Source organism: Nicotiana attenuata, chromosome 6 (genome assembly GCF_001879085.1).
Source record: "Nicotiana attenuata strain UT chromosome 6, NIATTr2, whole genome shotgun sequence".
NCBI lineage: Eukaryota > Viridiplantae > Streptophyta > Magnoliopsida > Solanales > Solanaceae > Nicotiana > Nicotiana attenuata.
The window spans coordinates 42,546,619-42,561,280 of record NC_031994.1 but is presented as its reverse complement, the minus strand read 5'-3'; the positions used below and the strand labels follow the sequence as shown (position 1 = coordinate 42,561,280).

The following is a 14,662-nucleotide window of genomic DNA, read 5'->3' as shown; positions in this document are numbered from 1 at the left end:
TTCTAACAAATGACAGCTCCCTATATTTCTTTATATATTAATTTATTATTGTAAATTAGTGACTCAACATTAGTCATTTTTAAAAAGTATATTTCCACTTAATAATTTTTTCCATAGGAGCTACAGGATAATCTATCGTGATAAAAGTAATTATTTTACTTCTTTTTTCGATATTAAGGCATAAGAATAACAATAATTTTCATAAGATATTCTTACAAAACTCTAAGGACTTTCACCGGGTTGGATTTGAGATCAACATATATATATATATATATATATATATATATATATATATATATATATATATACATTTTATTTTTATTACAACTCAAAGACAATATTGTTTAATAATATTCATGCATACCCTAAGACTAGTCTTAGGGTACGCGATAGTCTTAGGGTACGCGCGTATTCAGCTATTATACTTTGTTTAATCTATTCTTTCTTCGTTTAAAATGGAGTTTTCTTTCTTTATCCAAGCACATAACTATGCATCTGAATATTTCTTTTTATGGAAGAAAGAGCCTAAGATTGTAATGAAATTTACTTACTGTTAATAGATTCTAAATATATTTTTTATATATTATTGTAAATTAGTGACTCACATAGTGATTTTTAAAGCTTAAATTTTCACTTATAACTACTTTTTTTCATATGATCAATCTCATCATGATAAAAGTAATTTTTTTTACTTATTTGTTCGGCATAAAAATAACAGTAATTTTCGTAAGATATTTTTACAGAATTTTAAGGACTTGGTTGGATTTGGGATCAACATATATATATTTTTAAAAGTCATATATATTTTATTTTTATATATGTGATTTAATAATACTTATGTAATTTTTTAAAATTATTTAGTTATTGATATAGAAAACACGCGCAAAGCGCATATCCTAAGATTAGTTTAATTTGATATAAATATTTAAAGAGCCAATATAATTTATTTGAATTTTTTTAAAGTAAAAATGGATCTAAACCCCTTAGTCATATTGGGGCCCCAATTTTCCTTTATTATCATGTGTGCTACAGCTCATTCACTTTACGCAATACCCTCCTCGCTTTCTCTCCAACCAAAAAAGAAACAAAAAGCAGTGGGGAGACGTTTGAATTGGAAATAGGAAGAGAGCAAAAATGGTGGACTTGGCAAGGGTTCAAAAGGAGCTGCAGGAGTGCAACAGAGATGTTGGGGTTTCAGGAATAAGTGTAACCCTTAAAGGTGACAGTCTCACTCACTTGATTGGTACAATCCCTGGTCCTCTTGGTACTCCTTATGAAGGTGGTTCTTTCAAGATCGATATTACTCTTACTGGTAACTCTCCCAATTTCCTTCTACTCTCACTTAACATTCATTTTCTGCATATAACTATTAATGGGTTTTTGTTTTTTTGGGGGTTCTAGGGTTTTGAATTTATAGAACACGTGTATCAAAGAAATGGTGTTTTATTGAGGCTTTCTTGAATGTAAAAATTGAATCTTTTTCAGCTAATGTAGCACATGAAGGAATTACGGATGGACTTTTGTTTAATTTGTTGTCAGGCTCAGGCCCTTATGTTTGGGGGAAGTACGGAAAGGTTCCACTTGAGTCGGACCATTATTAATTACTATAAGTATTTGAAAGCAGAAACATATTAGACTTTCTAAAACATTTCATTTAGACATTTTAACTAAAGGTATGAAAATGTGCCTATTGAACAGCCAGCCAAACATTTGAACGCGTGAGGTTGACATGCTTGATGTGGAAAATCTAACCAATGACAAATAGACATGTTCGATAGCTTTCTCTAACCCGTGCAATTCTTTGCAAAAGTTACAGCATTTACTCACAACATGTGTTTGCGCGCGTTATTGAGGCTTTCTTGTATGTAAAAGTGGAATCTTTTTCAGCTATTGTGGCAAATGAAGGAATTATGTGTGAACTTTTGTCGCTTTGTTTAATTTGTTGTCAGGCCCTTATGTTTGGGGACAGTGCGGAAAGGGTTTCGGTGTCATAGTTAATAGATCGACTTGAATGCAGATGTGTCGAACCATTATTAATTGTTACTCCATTTTATGTGGTAACTCCTAGGGAGCTCAATGTCATGTTGATAAGGAGGATAGTCTAGGATATAGATATCATTGGCATGGTCTACTGTTTATCAGATTTTAGCAGTTTTTGTGTATGAGTATGACTCCTAAATCTAGAAGCTTTGTCTTTGCAGATGGCTACCCATTCGAGCCTCCAAAAATGAGATTTGCCACAAAAGTTTGGTATGAGAGGCAGACATGCTCTATCTTTTCTTTCTATTCTTTATTCTCCTTTGTAGTAACAGGAGTAATGCCTGTGCAAAATTTCATATGTTGAACTGTTGACTTTTGTGATATGAAGTAATAACAAATTGCAGATTACCTATTGGATTATTAATGTTTGTATTTTTTATCAGGTACTGTTTCTTATATAGAACATATTGACAAGTCATGATGTCTCTACTTCAGATTCTTTTAACCGGGCTCATGAAATGTGGTCAAACATCATGAGAATAATACAGTACAAATTTAAATGAGCGGTGGTGTGTGGTAGGTAATGAGGGTGATGAAAGAATTCTAGAACAAAAATATTCCTTCTAGTAAATCTGAAGATTAAAATCATTTGCTAGATACTCAACATTATTTAGTGATATTAACTTCTCTGGAGTTCTAAAATCAAATGCATCAGTGTCCGTAAGGTATCCCTGTGTCTCTCATCTTAAATAGTGTTAAAATGTGCTTCCACAGAAATTGACTACCTCTGGCATGCTCCTTATTTCTTTTTTCCTCTTGATGAAAGCCTAACTTCACATTATTGTTATTGTCATGAACCTATAATTGAAGCGTTCAAGGTTAACATCAGTAAGTCCTCCTTTCTAGATAAATGTAAATCTTATGACGGATATGCTATGATGAAAACATGTTTGGTTTACACATTGCATAACTAGGACTTGAGTACACTACTTAACCATGTTTTTCAATTTCATCAAATAGGTCCAATAGGTGTCATCCTTTCACTGTTGAACTAGAATATAATAGCAACACTTTAGCCAATCTTTGGCATCTGCTGAGCTGAGAGAACCACTTGCACACATTGTTGAAATTGCCTTGATTTGTTCTGTGTTTTTACTTAAATAATATTGATTTATCCTGAAATAAATTTCTCAGAAAACCACGAGCATGACCTTATTGTTATCTCTTACGTTTTTTTCCGTGCCATACACTTTGTCCCAGCATATGCAATTAAAAGCTAGTGTTAATCGCCACCTAATCTATCATAGAAACTCCTCCATTTTGCTCCCTTCCTCAAACACAGCAGCAGAGCAAATGAGCTTGTCGTGTACATTCCAATGGAGCTTAAAGATACAAACTTCTCATTGTAATTCAACCTACATTATCAACATAGAATTGACAGCCACAAATACCCTTTTCACTGTACGCAAGCCTCTCTTTGCTCCTCGCACCTACGCACCAACCACCAAAAGCATAAGCAAAGTAAAGCTTCTGTGTGTACCAATTATATCATTTAAAAAAAATATGCAAGGCAGACATCCTTGGAGGGTGTGATATTTCTACAACAGGATCTTGGCCTTCCAAACAACTAACATTTACATAGACCTTGAATACGGTATCCAATTGAAGTATCAGAAGTAACCCCCCCCCCCCCCCCCCCCCCCTCTTAACGTGTGATATAAAGTTCCTGTTTCCTGCTTCTTCCAGTGGAATTATGATTCAAGTGCTTTTATGTGTTGAATTCCCTTTGAAGGCATCCCAATATAAGTAGCCAAAGTGGAGCAATATGCCTAGACATCCTGAAAGACCAGTGGAGCCCAGCGCTAACTCTCAAGACAGCTCTCCTTTCTATACAAGCATTACTCTCTGCTCCTGAACCTGATGATCCACAAGATGCAGTTGTTGCACAACAGGTGCTTTATATATTCAGTAATAATCCCCCTCCTGCTCCCCCTACCGCATCATAAATCTTGTATGTTTGCTTAGTTTTCATGTTGCTGACCTTGTTTTGTGTCTCGTGCCCTCTTCCCGACCAAATATTTGGTTTCAAATGGTCAATCTGTTTCTTGTTGCAGTATCTCAGAGACCATCAGACCTTTGTTGGCACAGCTCGTTACTGGACTGAAACATTTGCGAAAACACTTGGCACCGAGGAGAAGGTGTGCAATTCTTACATGCTTTTGCTTTCCTTTTTGTTTTTAATTTCCTCCCGCTACTTAGTCTTGGGTACATCTTGCATTTTCCAAATTGCTACTGAATGAGTAATTTGAATACCGCAGATACAAAAGCTTGTGGAAATGGGGTTTCCTGAAGCTCAAGTGAGGAGTACTTTGGAAGCCACAGGTTGGGATGAAAACATGGCACTTGAAAAGCTGTGCTCTGGCTAGCACTGCAACTCATGTTTTGGATGTAGAAGATTATATCCTGCCATCAAAAGCTGAATGACCAAAAAAAGTCATTCAATCATACTGTTACTTGGGCAACCTTGTTTTTGGTATCTTTTATGGTTTGGGGTCGACATATCGCCGCAACTCGTGAACATTCTGATGTCATTTTACAATATCAAGCAAATTGCATATTAGTTTATGATAGGAAGTGCATTTGCATATTAGCTTGCATCATGCTTTCTTCTTTTGTAAACTAATTCTGCAAAGTTAATATATTACATTTTTGGCCATAACCTGTTATTCCCCGATACTTGGATAGAACTGCATTGCATCTTTCTCCTATTTCAATCCTGTCGTTTACACAAAACCATCTTGTTGCAGCCATCTATATTTACTTTTATTGATAAAGAAAAGCTTAATACAACCTTGTATGACTAGCGTACTTCTTTTAATCCCTCAATAAGATGAAAATATCAAACTGAATAACTTTTCTCCTAATTTTGAGTTAATATGTTATTTCTTGATTTTGTCATCAAAAGTTTGACCTTTAAAAGTCGTAGTGTTGGGCTCATGATTTGCCTATAAGATGTTACAATTGATTCCATGGCACTGAGCCTGATGAGTAATGATACTCGACTATAATTGTCAAGGGCATTAGACATATATGACAAGTAAGTGTATAGGGCTCGTATTGGTGAATCAACATTCCAAAGTGGGAGAATATTTAGCTGTGTATTCACATGGACCAACGTTTGTCTCAGTATGGATTCAATGAAACTACGAATATTTGGTAAATTAGAGGGTGCCCAAAACTATCTGAATGTTAGTTTTCAAATTTATATACAACTAATAATAATTTTGTCCGCGAGAGATCTCATCGAGTTTACTATTGCCTTTTCTAAATATATGATTATTATAATAACAAAAAAAAAAAATAATGTGATGGACAGTACACCTCATAATAGTTAGGCCAATCGGTCAGTCATACCAACAAAATACAGATAAGCTTTTTTCTAATTGTTCTCAACTTGCCTCAGCAATTCTCAATGCTAGTTTTCACGTTACAAGTTTCACGCATTTTTTATACTATTTTTTAGTTTAAAGACAACTTGTATGTTTAATCAAGAAAGTGCATTAGTTCACTATAATGTGTGTTTGTGTCTTTACCATAATCACCATTGTCTAATGTATTACAGATTAATTAAGACCAGAAGTCTACAGTTTGTTTTGGCTCCCAACACAAAACTTAAATTACAAGGTTACGTTACTATACCAATATTGGCACCAGATTTAATTTCTTCAAACTCGTTGTTCTTCAACGGTTCGAAAAACTCAAAAGCAAGCTATGACTATCAAGAAACCAATATACTGGTCCACAAAGCATATGTCGTAACCTATTAATAAGAAATTGACAAAACAGGAAAATTAAAAAAGAAAGAGAATCAACAAAATTCTATAGGTAGAACACAGAAACATAGGAGATATATAAATTGCATCGCTGAACAGCAGGTGATGTATTCTTCAAACATCTTTTCAAAATCTAACTACTCCAAAATGCCTAAAACATGGAAAACAATCATCAATTGGTCATTAATTTTCACAAATTAAATGTGATGAAGTAACAAAAAAAAAATATCTTCAAGAAAAACGTCTTGCCATATCAGAAACATTTATTTGACGATGTGTGTGTGTGTGTGTATATATATATATATATATATATATATATATATATATATATATATATATCACATATATCGATGGCTTCATTCGTTTCTTTCTTTTTTTTCTTTTTTCTTTTGTAGCTTACAGTTACTGATATGACCCTTGGTGATCAACTAAATGAAAAACGTGTCTATAATAAATAGGAGAAGAAGAAAAAACCAAATAATTAGAGTTTTTTGGACAAAATGAGAAGGGAGAAAAGAAACGTCGTGTTCTTTCTTTCTTGGACATTACCATTGCAACAGTCGCATTTCTTCAAAGATATTTAATTTGAAGAAATAAATGGCATTTCTAGTATAAGAGAAGATGATGCCACGTCGCCTCTATTCTTGCTTTATAATTTATATATACAATCCTATATATAATGTAAATACTGCTCAAGAAGTGATCTACAAAGAAGATATTTATTCAATTTCATTATCAATAAACAAACACTACCGAAATGACCCAAAATAAGACAATGTTTTGATCTTATTTAAATATAAAAAAGTTGTAAATCTGACTGGAGTCTTTTTTTCTTTTTTCTGGAAATCTGACTTACGTCAGATAATACTAAAGCTCTCAATTCGATTCAAATCCATAACGATGTTTCCTAAAAATTATCACTTGGCTTATACTTGTAACTCGTGTTTCTTTTACCCTGTTTTGATACATGAATGAATAAGAAAGAGAAAGGAGCAAAAGCGTCTCGAGAACAATAAATAAAAGTGAAAAATCTATATCGTCTGTCCACGTAGAGTTGGTGTTCCCTTGAACAATTTATAGCAACAACAATTGAGATACGACTGGACAAAGAAGGAAAAAAAACAGTTGCATTGGATTTTGATACTTCCCAGAACGTATGTATTTTCTGATAGAATGTTTTCCTGAAAGTATCACAGAGAAGGCCATAGAAGCTGAAAATTTTATTCTCGACAAGTGTTATATCCTTGTATGTTGAAATATCTGGCGGCAGATTTCCTCTGCTAATTTAGTTTACAGTTTAGCTGTTTTTACAGTCAACTAAACTTTCCAGAAGATGGCAAAAACAGAAGCATCCACTCACAGGCGGATAAAGAATCGATATCCACAAAAAGGAGGTAAATGCTTGGAACAACAAGATCTTGTTGGACCAAAGCCTACGCAGCATTTGGAACTCTAATTTAGGTACTTGATCGGTAACAGGCCCTCTTTGCTGCGCGAATAATGTCTTCTACCTGCGTCAGAAAATTCAAATACTTCATAAGGAAACAAAAACCAGCTATCAAGTTTCAAATGCAATTCGCTGCTAAAAGATGGGAAGAAATATTAGCTATGCAGTTATTCATTGTTTGTTTCAAGTAGTACCTTTAATCTTTATACCTTCAACTTCCATGCACATTGTTTGCAATTTGTATGGACATGATATATGGACTTTCATATACTAAAACTGAAATCTGGTGTTTTGTTACTCTTCTCCATCTTTTTTCTACTTAGGCTGATAAAATGTGAGGCATATTGCAATATGGACAGTCAATCAGTCAATAATGTCTCAATATCAAATTACTAAACATGGGAATATGGATCATTGTATTCATTCAGCTCTATCCGGATCAATTTGATACTAATACTAACTAATGCCTTTTAAAGCAAGTTAGATGTCCACTAATGCCTTTTAAAGCAAGTTAGACGTCCACAAAATCATTACATGTATCACTACACTAACATACAAGTCCCTAACCAGACTGACTAAAAAAGTTCTTAGGAAACACCTGACCTAGTTTAAGTGTAATAAAAACAACTAAACTTTATTAGTCTAATTCCAACTAGTTGCCTATATAGATCTTTTACTTCGATTATATTCCAAGTCCACATTGATCTGAGAAATTATAGCTCTTTTGAGATAATTTTCTCCATGTGATTTTAGGTTTGCCTCGTTCTCTTTCAGAAACTTCCAACTGTCGAAGTAGTTCACCAATGGACTGGTGCATCTAAGAGGTATAAATAGGATATGATCAAAACCACTTAACACATATCTAGGATGTGATCATTTTAATCATGTCCAATGTTGTATAATCCCACATTCTTAACATCTGCATTTCTTTGACTTTATCTTGTGTATATGCTAAGGCCCCAAAATCTACACCAATAGAACATTGTTGGACAACCGTTGTACAACTTGCACTCATTATTTAGCAACATAGTCAAAACATATCTACCCTGAGCATTGGACCTCTGAATACTTGGCTATCAATAACCCTCGTTGACAAGCAAGAGATATTACTCGTGGATGTTGCATTGGCCAATTGATCCTAATATGTCCTTCGACCAGTTCATCCTCTTGCCCGAGTGCATCAGACCCTAATCCTTCAACATTATACAAATGTTTAGAGACACAGAGAGTTTAACGCTCAGCCCTGTTGGGATTATTTCTTTTTTCATCCAGTTAATATCCATAACTATGTTACATGACTTGTTTATGGTACGTATCCTGCACATGTGTGTATAAATATCTGGCACCGATATGCAGAGTTTTTTGCTAATATTTAATGTATCTTCGAGAATCCGCATGACCCATGCATCTGCACATCCGTTCGGCAGAAATACATCAAGGCAGGAAGATATGAAGAATCTATGTAATATAGGCCATAACTAGAATCATAAACTACAAAGGACCCAACAAAACCACCAATTTGTGATTTATTAAAAGATAACAAACCCAATGGGTGAGAGCTAAAGATATCTTCAACGACAAACCTGTGGAACAGCCATTCTTTCAAGATTAGCTGCGTATGGCATAGGAACATCAGCACCTGTTATCCTCTCAACTGGTGCATCAAGATACTCAAAGCTCTCCTCAACCACAGATGCACTAGTAAAATTAGGAAAATATAATCAGTAAGTTTTACTGAAACAAAAACCGGAACAAAGGAGGTCAAATTTTTGGTGGGTTGGGGAGGAGGGTTTGAGTTGTGTGTGAATGGGTTATGGTCTAAGACTGTTAAAAGAAAGTAACCAGATCTCAGCGCCAACGCCATGTTGTGGGAATCCTTCTTCAACAGTTACAAGTCTGTTGGTTTTCCTCACAGATGCATTAATGGCGGGTCTATCAAGTGGTCGGATCGAGCGCAGATTTATAACCTGATTACAGAAAAAAAAATGACAAGTGAAAAGCTGGAACTTTTTATGCATACTAGTAATACCTCAGCACTGGACATGAACTCAGGAGTCATACCTCAGCACTAATTCCTTCCTTAGTAAGAATTTCAGCAGCCTATAAAAGTTAATATGTTATAATCGAAACAAGTATAACTAAAGACAAGGTCATACTATATATTGTTTATGCATCAACATCAAATCCAAGCAATATTATTATCTCTTGTGAAGTTCCACTCTAGCAAACGAGCAGATCGTAAGTTGTATGAGACTATTCGAAGAATAGTCTCATTTGTACTAGGATCTAAACTTCAGCAGTTACGAGTGAATACTTACTAATTTAACACAATCCAACGCTTAAAATATTATTTTACTTATCAAAAAGAAAAAAAAAAGCTTAAAACAATCCAAGACACAGAGAAAAAAATAAAAGCTAGTTGCTCAAAACCAGTCAAATTCAAGCCATCTACAAGTCCCGAAACAGAAGGAATTCTGTTTGAATCAGAAAGGAGACAGATGAATGACACTTCAAAGCTGAAAGCTGTCAAATGATTCAAGACTTGCGATAATAGTCCCCAAACTCATAAAGAAAAATCTTAGATTCAGATAGAACCAGCATTGCTATCAGGTACAGATATCCTTCTACTGTCATGTGCCTCATCGGTTGGAAACAGTTCTTCTGGATTCATTAACCGTCTTTCCATAATCGGAGAAACCGTCAAAATTTTGTCACAGAGTATGATGCTCGAATTCATTCAGAAATGGTCCAAACACTGTTAAGGAAAATGATGACAAACCTGAAGAGCATAGCCAACCATCTTTGAGAAGGCAGTGATTGTCACATCCTTTCCTTCGCGTTCTATCTGCCAATGCTTGTAAAATAAGGAACAATAGCCCATAAGATGATACAGAAAAAACAATGTAATACACCTGGATCAACTTGCCTTAGCTTTTCCGATGGGAAGACAGAAACTAGAATCAAGAGCTTCTGCTGAAACAGGGAAAGACTCACCATATCTGTATCATGAAAATCAAACATCGAGGATAGATTATGAGAAGGAATAAAGAAAACAGTTTTCAATAACTTAACCAGTAAAGCAACTTACAGCAATTCATTTTCTAGAAACACAACTGGATCGGGATCCCTGATAGCAGCTTTGAGCAAGCCACGAGCATCTTCGGAAGAGTATGGAGCTAGTACCTTTAATCCTGGACAGGAACCAAACCATGCTGCATAGCACTGCAAAAATAAAAAAGAAAGGACCATAGAACTTTATGCAATAGAAAAGTGCTTGTGGCACACACACATTGCTGGAGGTTGAAAGATAACTTCAACGACAACTTTAAATAACTGACTAAACAACCCAATAAAAACAAGAGAACAGATCCAAATATGCCCCTGAACTATGAGATATGTTCATCCATGCCCTCCATAAATAGTTCGGTTCAACATAGTCCTAGCCGCTACAAAACTGGTATTTGCACTTAATGACTAGAGACTATTCAGTACTCCCTTCCGTTTAAATTTATGTGGCACACTTTCCTTATCCGTTTAAAAAAGAATGACACATTTCTATATTTGAAAACAATTTAACTTTAGACTTTTTATTTTATCCATTTCACTCTTAATGAGAAGTTTTTATAGCCAAACAAATGTTATGGCCCCACAAAGCTTTTACCCTTTACGCTTTAACACCACAAGTTTCAAAATTCTTTTTTTCATAAACTTCGTACCGAGTCAAATCATGTCAAATAAATTGAAATGGAGGGAGTATCTAATTGGATTGATTAGCACCAGAATTTGCCACATGTCCATCACATGGCTAAAAATTAAACCCAACCTTTTTATTCCCTTCCCCTTTTACTACCCCACCCTTTTACCCACCGCTAGTGGTGATTCTTTGAGAAAGAAAGAAAAGAATGGAGGGGCCTGTATCAGGCTCGAAGGCCTGAAGTTGTCTTAGGGACCCCTCCCCCCAGGGAGCTCGCTTTTCACTAGTTTAGTTGTTGATTACATGATTGTTGCAGGTGCAATTTAAGGGAATGTAGTGACTGGTAAAGTTAACTTGGTGTATTAACACATAAAATCATCTATAATGGATTTGATGTCTGCATTAGCAAGTTAAGTGACAAGAGGGTCCGTGCCAAAGTTCTGCTCCAACAGTAGGAAAGTGGTCCTGTCTGTATTCAAAACCCCTTAATCACATCTTGTGCCTCAGCAATCCCTTAGCTAAGTTACCTTGCAGTGCACCAGGTGGTAGGTAAAAACCATCTCCCTGTCTACTAACCATCTTACTGTCCACTAATGTAATTCATACCACTTGCCATCTATATAAGAGTTATTAACTAAAGCCAACAACTTTAAAAAACAATCCATTCAAAACAACGAAAGCAGAATATTAAAGAATCTAGAGTAACAGTCTTGTCTACTTCTGCCTATTGGCTCCACTTAAGAATCAATTCCATCAATGAACATGGTGAGCACATCATGTTTTCAGTTCATAGATATACCTGAGAATGTTGGGCACCGACACCAGCTGCAGCACCATTAGGACCCCTGAAAACAATGGGCACAGATATCTGGCCAGCAGACATATAATTTGATTTTGCAGCAGAATTGATGATATGGTCAATTGCCTGCAAAAAAAAATAGAGAAAATACATTATGCATGTGGTCGGGGTTAAAAACTATAATATAAAAACTATGCAGTGAATTTGCGGGAACCCACCACCTCATATGCTTGTCACATTTGCAGACAGGAGATGTCATAATCTTATTCTAGGTCTCCTATAGACACGTGTTCATAGACAGGTGAGGAAAGGATGCTATTTGGTCAGGGAGACAAATATACAAGAAGTCAATCTCCCAAAAAATAATAGTTGAAGGAAGAAATTTCTACCTATCTCCACAACAAGCCCCCTACAGATATAATCTAGTCGGCCACCAAATAGTACATCAAATGATCAACAGCCATTTACAGTTCCAGCCACTTAGGTATTAGCTATAATGTAATGCATCAAACCGTAAATACTCCTGGACCTTCAATGTAAAGAAGGTCCCCATCGACTTCCTACTTTACCTGGGTGTGTGAAGACATTGCTTCAGAAACAAAGCAATCTCCTACTGTCCTTTGTTTTAGATCATGATTCTATGAGTGTAACATAAATTTAAGCATGGAAGTCATTGTCACTATAGTTCTTTCTCAAAAAGTCATTGTCATTTATAGTTTTGTGCATTAGGTGGCTGCTCGCATTTTACTGATTGAAGTAGTAGCGGCTATTAAAAATTCAGTAATAGTTGGTTCAGAGACTAAAAATACCAAATTTAACTTTTGAAGTTGAAGAGAATAGTCTAAGTTCCCGTCGCCCATTAGTATTGTGTTTGAATTTTTTTTGCAATACATTTAATTTAATAAGCACAATTCCAGAAGAACACCATATTAGAACTACTAACTAAACTCCAAAACAATCATACACAATCCAAATTGTTTGCATGCTTTGCTTAAAACAATCATTCTCAATCGACCTCCCAAAAGTCCACATCATATTGATGGTATCACGACCCAAGTCCATGGCATGTATTGTCTGCTTTGGCCCAACAGACCTTACGGATTTGTACCTTGGGCTACGCCATCATCGAGCCCAAAAACGCGCGTACCATGTAAACTTGTGCTATGCCATTCCGATGTGGGATTTGCCTAAGGTGACATGTTCCCCCTTCTTCAGAAACTTGCCAACCTAGAAGCATGTCAGTTCTACTTGACCCACCCTCCGTCATTGGCATTCACAAATGGGTACCGTGAACTCATTCAGACATAAAATACATATGGGCATTGTTCAATGACATTGTTGGATGATCTTCGAGTAAGAACAAATAGATCAATAAATATTAAAAGAATAAACAACAATTCTAAATGAGAACAAAAGTTCAACCTGCATGGAAAAGTTAAATGTCATGAATTCGATTATGGGCTTTAGACCATGGTATGCTGCACCAACTCCAATTCCAGCAAACCCAGCCTAGGAAAGAACAAAAAACGGTTTAAGTGCTTTATCATGTATGTTCAAGAAAGAAAGGAGCAGCAGCAGTTTCATAATTGAAGCAGAAGGAACAACCTCAGTAATTGGTGTATCAAGAACCCTTTCCGGACCATATTTATCCAGAAGCCCCTTCGTAATCTAAAAAGAAAAAAGAATAAAAGAGATGTTCAGGCACTAAAATAGATGATCATCAAGGGCAAATAATGCATGATAATAATGCAAGACTTGAGAAGATAGTGAAAAGAACCATTTCTGACCTTATAGGCTCCTTGGTACTCACCAACCTGAGTAAACATCACACGGATTAAGATTTCCTTTTTTTGATAAGTAAATTAAATAACACATATCAAAATTAAAAGAAAAACATTATTAGTGATAAATATTTGCAGCAACAAGAACAACCACCTCAGCAACAATAACTATGTCTCAGTGCCAAACTAGTTAGGTCGGCAAATATTTGCAATAACACGGCATGCCACGACAATTATCCTCAATTCCAAACTAGTTAAGGTTGGCTACATGAATCTTCTGTATCAGTTCTGCTCAATTAGGGCCCATTTCACAGATAAAAGTTTGCATTTTAAGAATCTTTAAGCAAAAAACTTGGATTGTACCTCTTCTCCCATAACAAAGACCTTAGGATCCGCAGACATTTCTTCATCTAGAGCTGAATTTAGCGCGTCACGCACTGTCATCTACAAAGAGATTAAATGCTTTCTCCATCAACAACATTAAACATTAGGCAAATGCATATAATTAACAAATTTAAAAAGAACAAAAAGAATCACCTCTTTAGCTGACGAAGAATAAGTTCTAGATGCAAATACCCTGCTTCCCATCAAGAACTGATTCTGAAATAGTAAATCCAAATTCACCAATTTTTTTGTCAGAAAAAGATACCAAAATCGATCCAAAAGAAATACTCCAAAAACTAAAACAATTAATTGATTCTCACCAAAGCAGAAATCTTTCTGCTGGCCATTGTTCGACCTATGATTCCAGACATATCTGCCCCTTCTTAGCTTATCAAAATCCTAATAATAATAATTATTACAAATGCATATAAGTCAAATCTGCTCGAGGAAAAGCAGGATGCATATACACAAACTCATATATTGATCAACCAAAACATACACATACAGGGTGCATATATGGATAACAATAATCTCAACAAATTGCCAAAACTGGATCTGGGTTTTAGTTATTACTACTATTATGATTATTAGTAGTATTATTTTTGGGTGTGGGTTTGTTGAAGGGGAACGAACCTGTTAGACGCTTCGTAGTGGCACAGGGCACAAAGAATAGTAGAAAAGTATGCGCTACCAAAAGAACCCAAAATGGACAAAAGCGTTTTCCTATATGTTTGTTTACCTTAT

The 14,662-nt window shown here is 35.3% G+C and overlaps 2 protein-coding genes across 3 annotated transcripts; one reads left to right on the top strand and one right to left on the bottom strand.

Moving 5' to 3' along the window:
- LOC109226904 (ubiquitin-conjugating enzyme E2 27) lies at window positions 1,039-4,714 on the top strand. Its single transcript, XM_019391814.1, has 5 exons — window positions 1,039-1,312; window positions 2,202-2,250; window positions 3,773-3,932; window positions 4,095-4,178; window positions 4,299-4,714. Exons 1-5 carry the CDS (start codon window positions 1,135-1,137, stop codon window positions 4,404-4,406), a joined length of 579 nt encoding a protein of 192 aa, XP_019247359.1. The 5' UTR covers window positions 1,039-1,134; the 3' UTR covers window positions 4,407-4,714.
- LOC109226902 (pyruvate dehydrogenase E1 component subunit beta-1, mitochondrial) lies at window positions 6,831-14,662 on the bottom strand. Of its 2 annotated transcripts, none has more exons than XM_019391812.1 (15): window positions 14,552-14,662; window positions 14,239-14,317; window positions 14,072-14,134; window positions 13,898-13,978; window positions 13,541-13,567; window positions 13,359-13,421; window positions 13,176-13,262; window positions 11,754-11,879; window positions 10,349-10,482; window positions 10,187-10,259; window positions 10,040-10,105; window positions 9,322-9,360; window positions 9,103-9,227; window positions 8,844-8,958; window positions 6,831-7,324 (listed from the first exon to the last, which is right to left on the bottom strand). In XM_019391812.1, the coding sequence occupies exons 2-15, from the start codon at window positions 14,287-14,289 to the stop codon at window positions 7,271-7,273; spliced, it is 1,104 nt and encodes a 367-aa protein (XP_019247357.1). In that variant the 5' UTR covers window positions 14,290-14,317; window positions 14,552-14,662; the 3' UTR covers window positions 6,831-7,270. The 2 variants fall into 2 exon arrangements, with proteins under 2 accessions (XP_019247357.1, XP_019247358.1); XM_019391813.1 differs by lacking the exon at window positions 14,552-14,662 and adding an exon at window positions 14,424-14,529.

Excerpts from the sequence above, each read along its gene's own strand:
- LOC109226902 (XM_019391812.1), bottom strand. The coding sequence starts at position 14,289 with ATGTCTGGAATCATAGGTCGAACAATGGCCAGCAGAAAGATTTCTGCT. Across the intron at positions 13,422-13,540 it reads AGTACCAAGGAGCCTATAAG|ATTACGAAGGGGCTTCTGGA; the intron begins GTCAGAAATGGT and ends TTTTCTTTTTAG. Across the intron at positions 13,263-13,358 it reads TTGATACACCAATTACTGAG|GCTGGGTTTGCTGGAATTGG; the intron begins GTTGTTCCTTCT and ends GTTCTTTCCTAG.
- LOC109226904 (XM_019391814.1), top strand. The coding sequence starts at position 1,135 with ATGGTGGACTTGGCAAGGGTTCAAAAGGAGCTGCAGGAGTGCAACAGA. Across the intron at positions 1,313-2,201 it reads GATCGATATTACTCTTACTG|ATGGCTACCCATTCGAGCCT; the intron begins GTAACTCTCCCA and ends TTGTCTTTGCAG. Across the intron at positions 3,933-4,094 it reads ATGCAGTTGTTGCACAACAG|TATCTCAGAGACCATCAGAC; the intron begins GTGCTTTATATA and ends TTCTTGTTGCAG.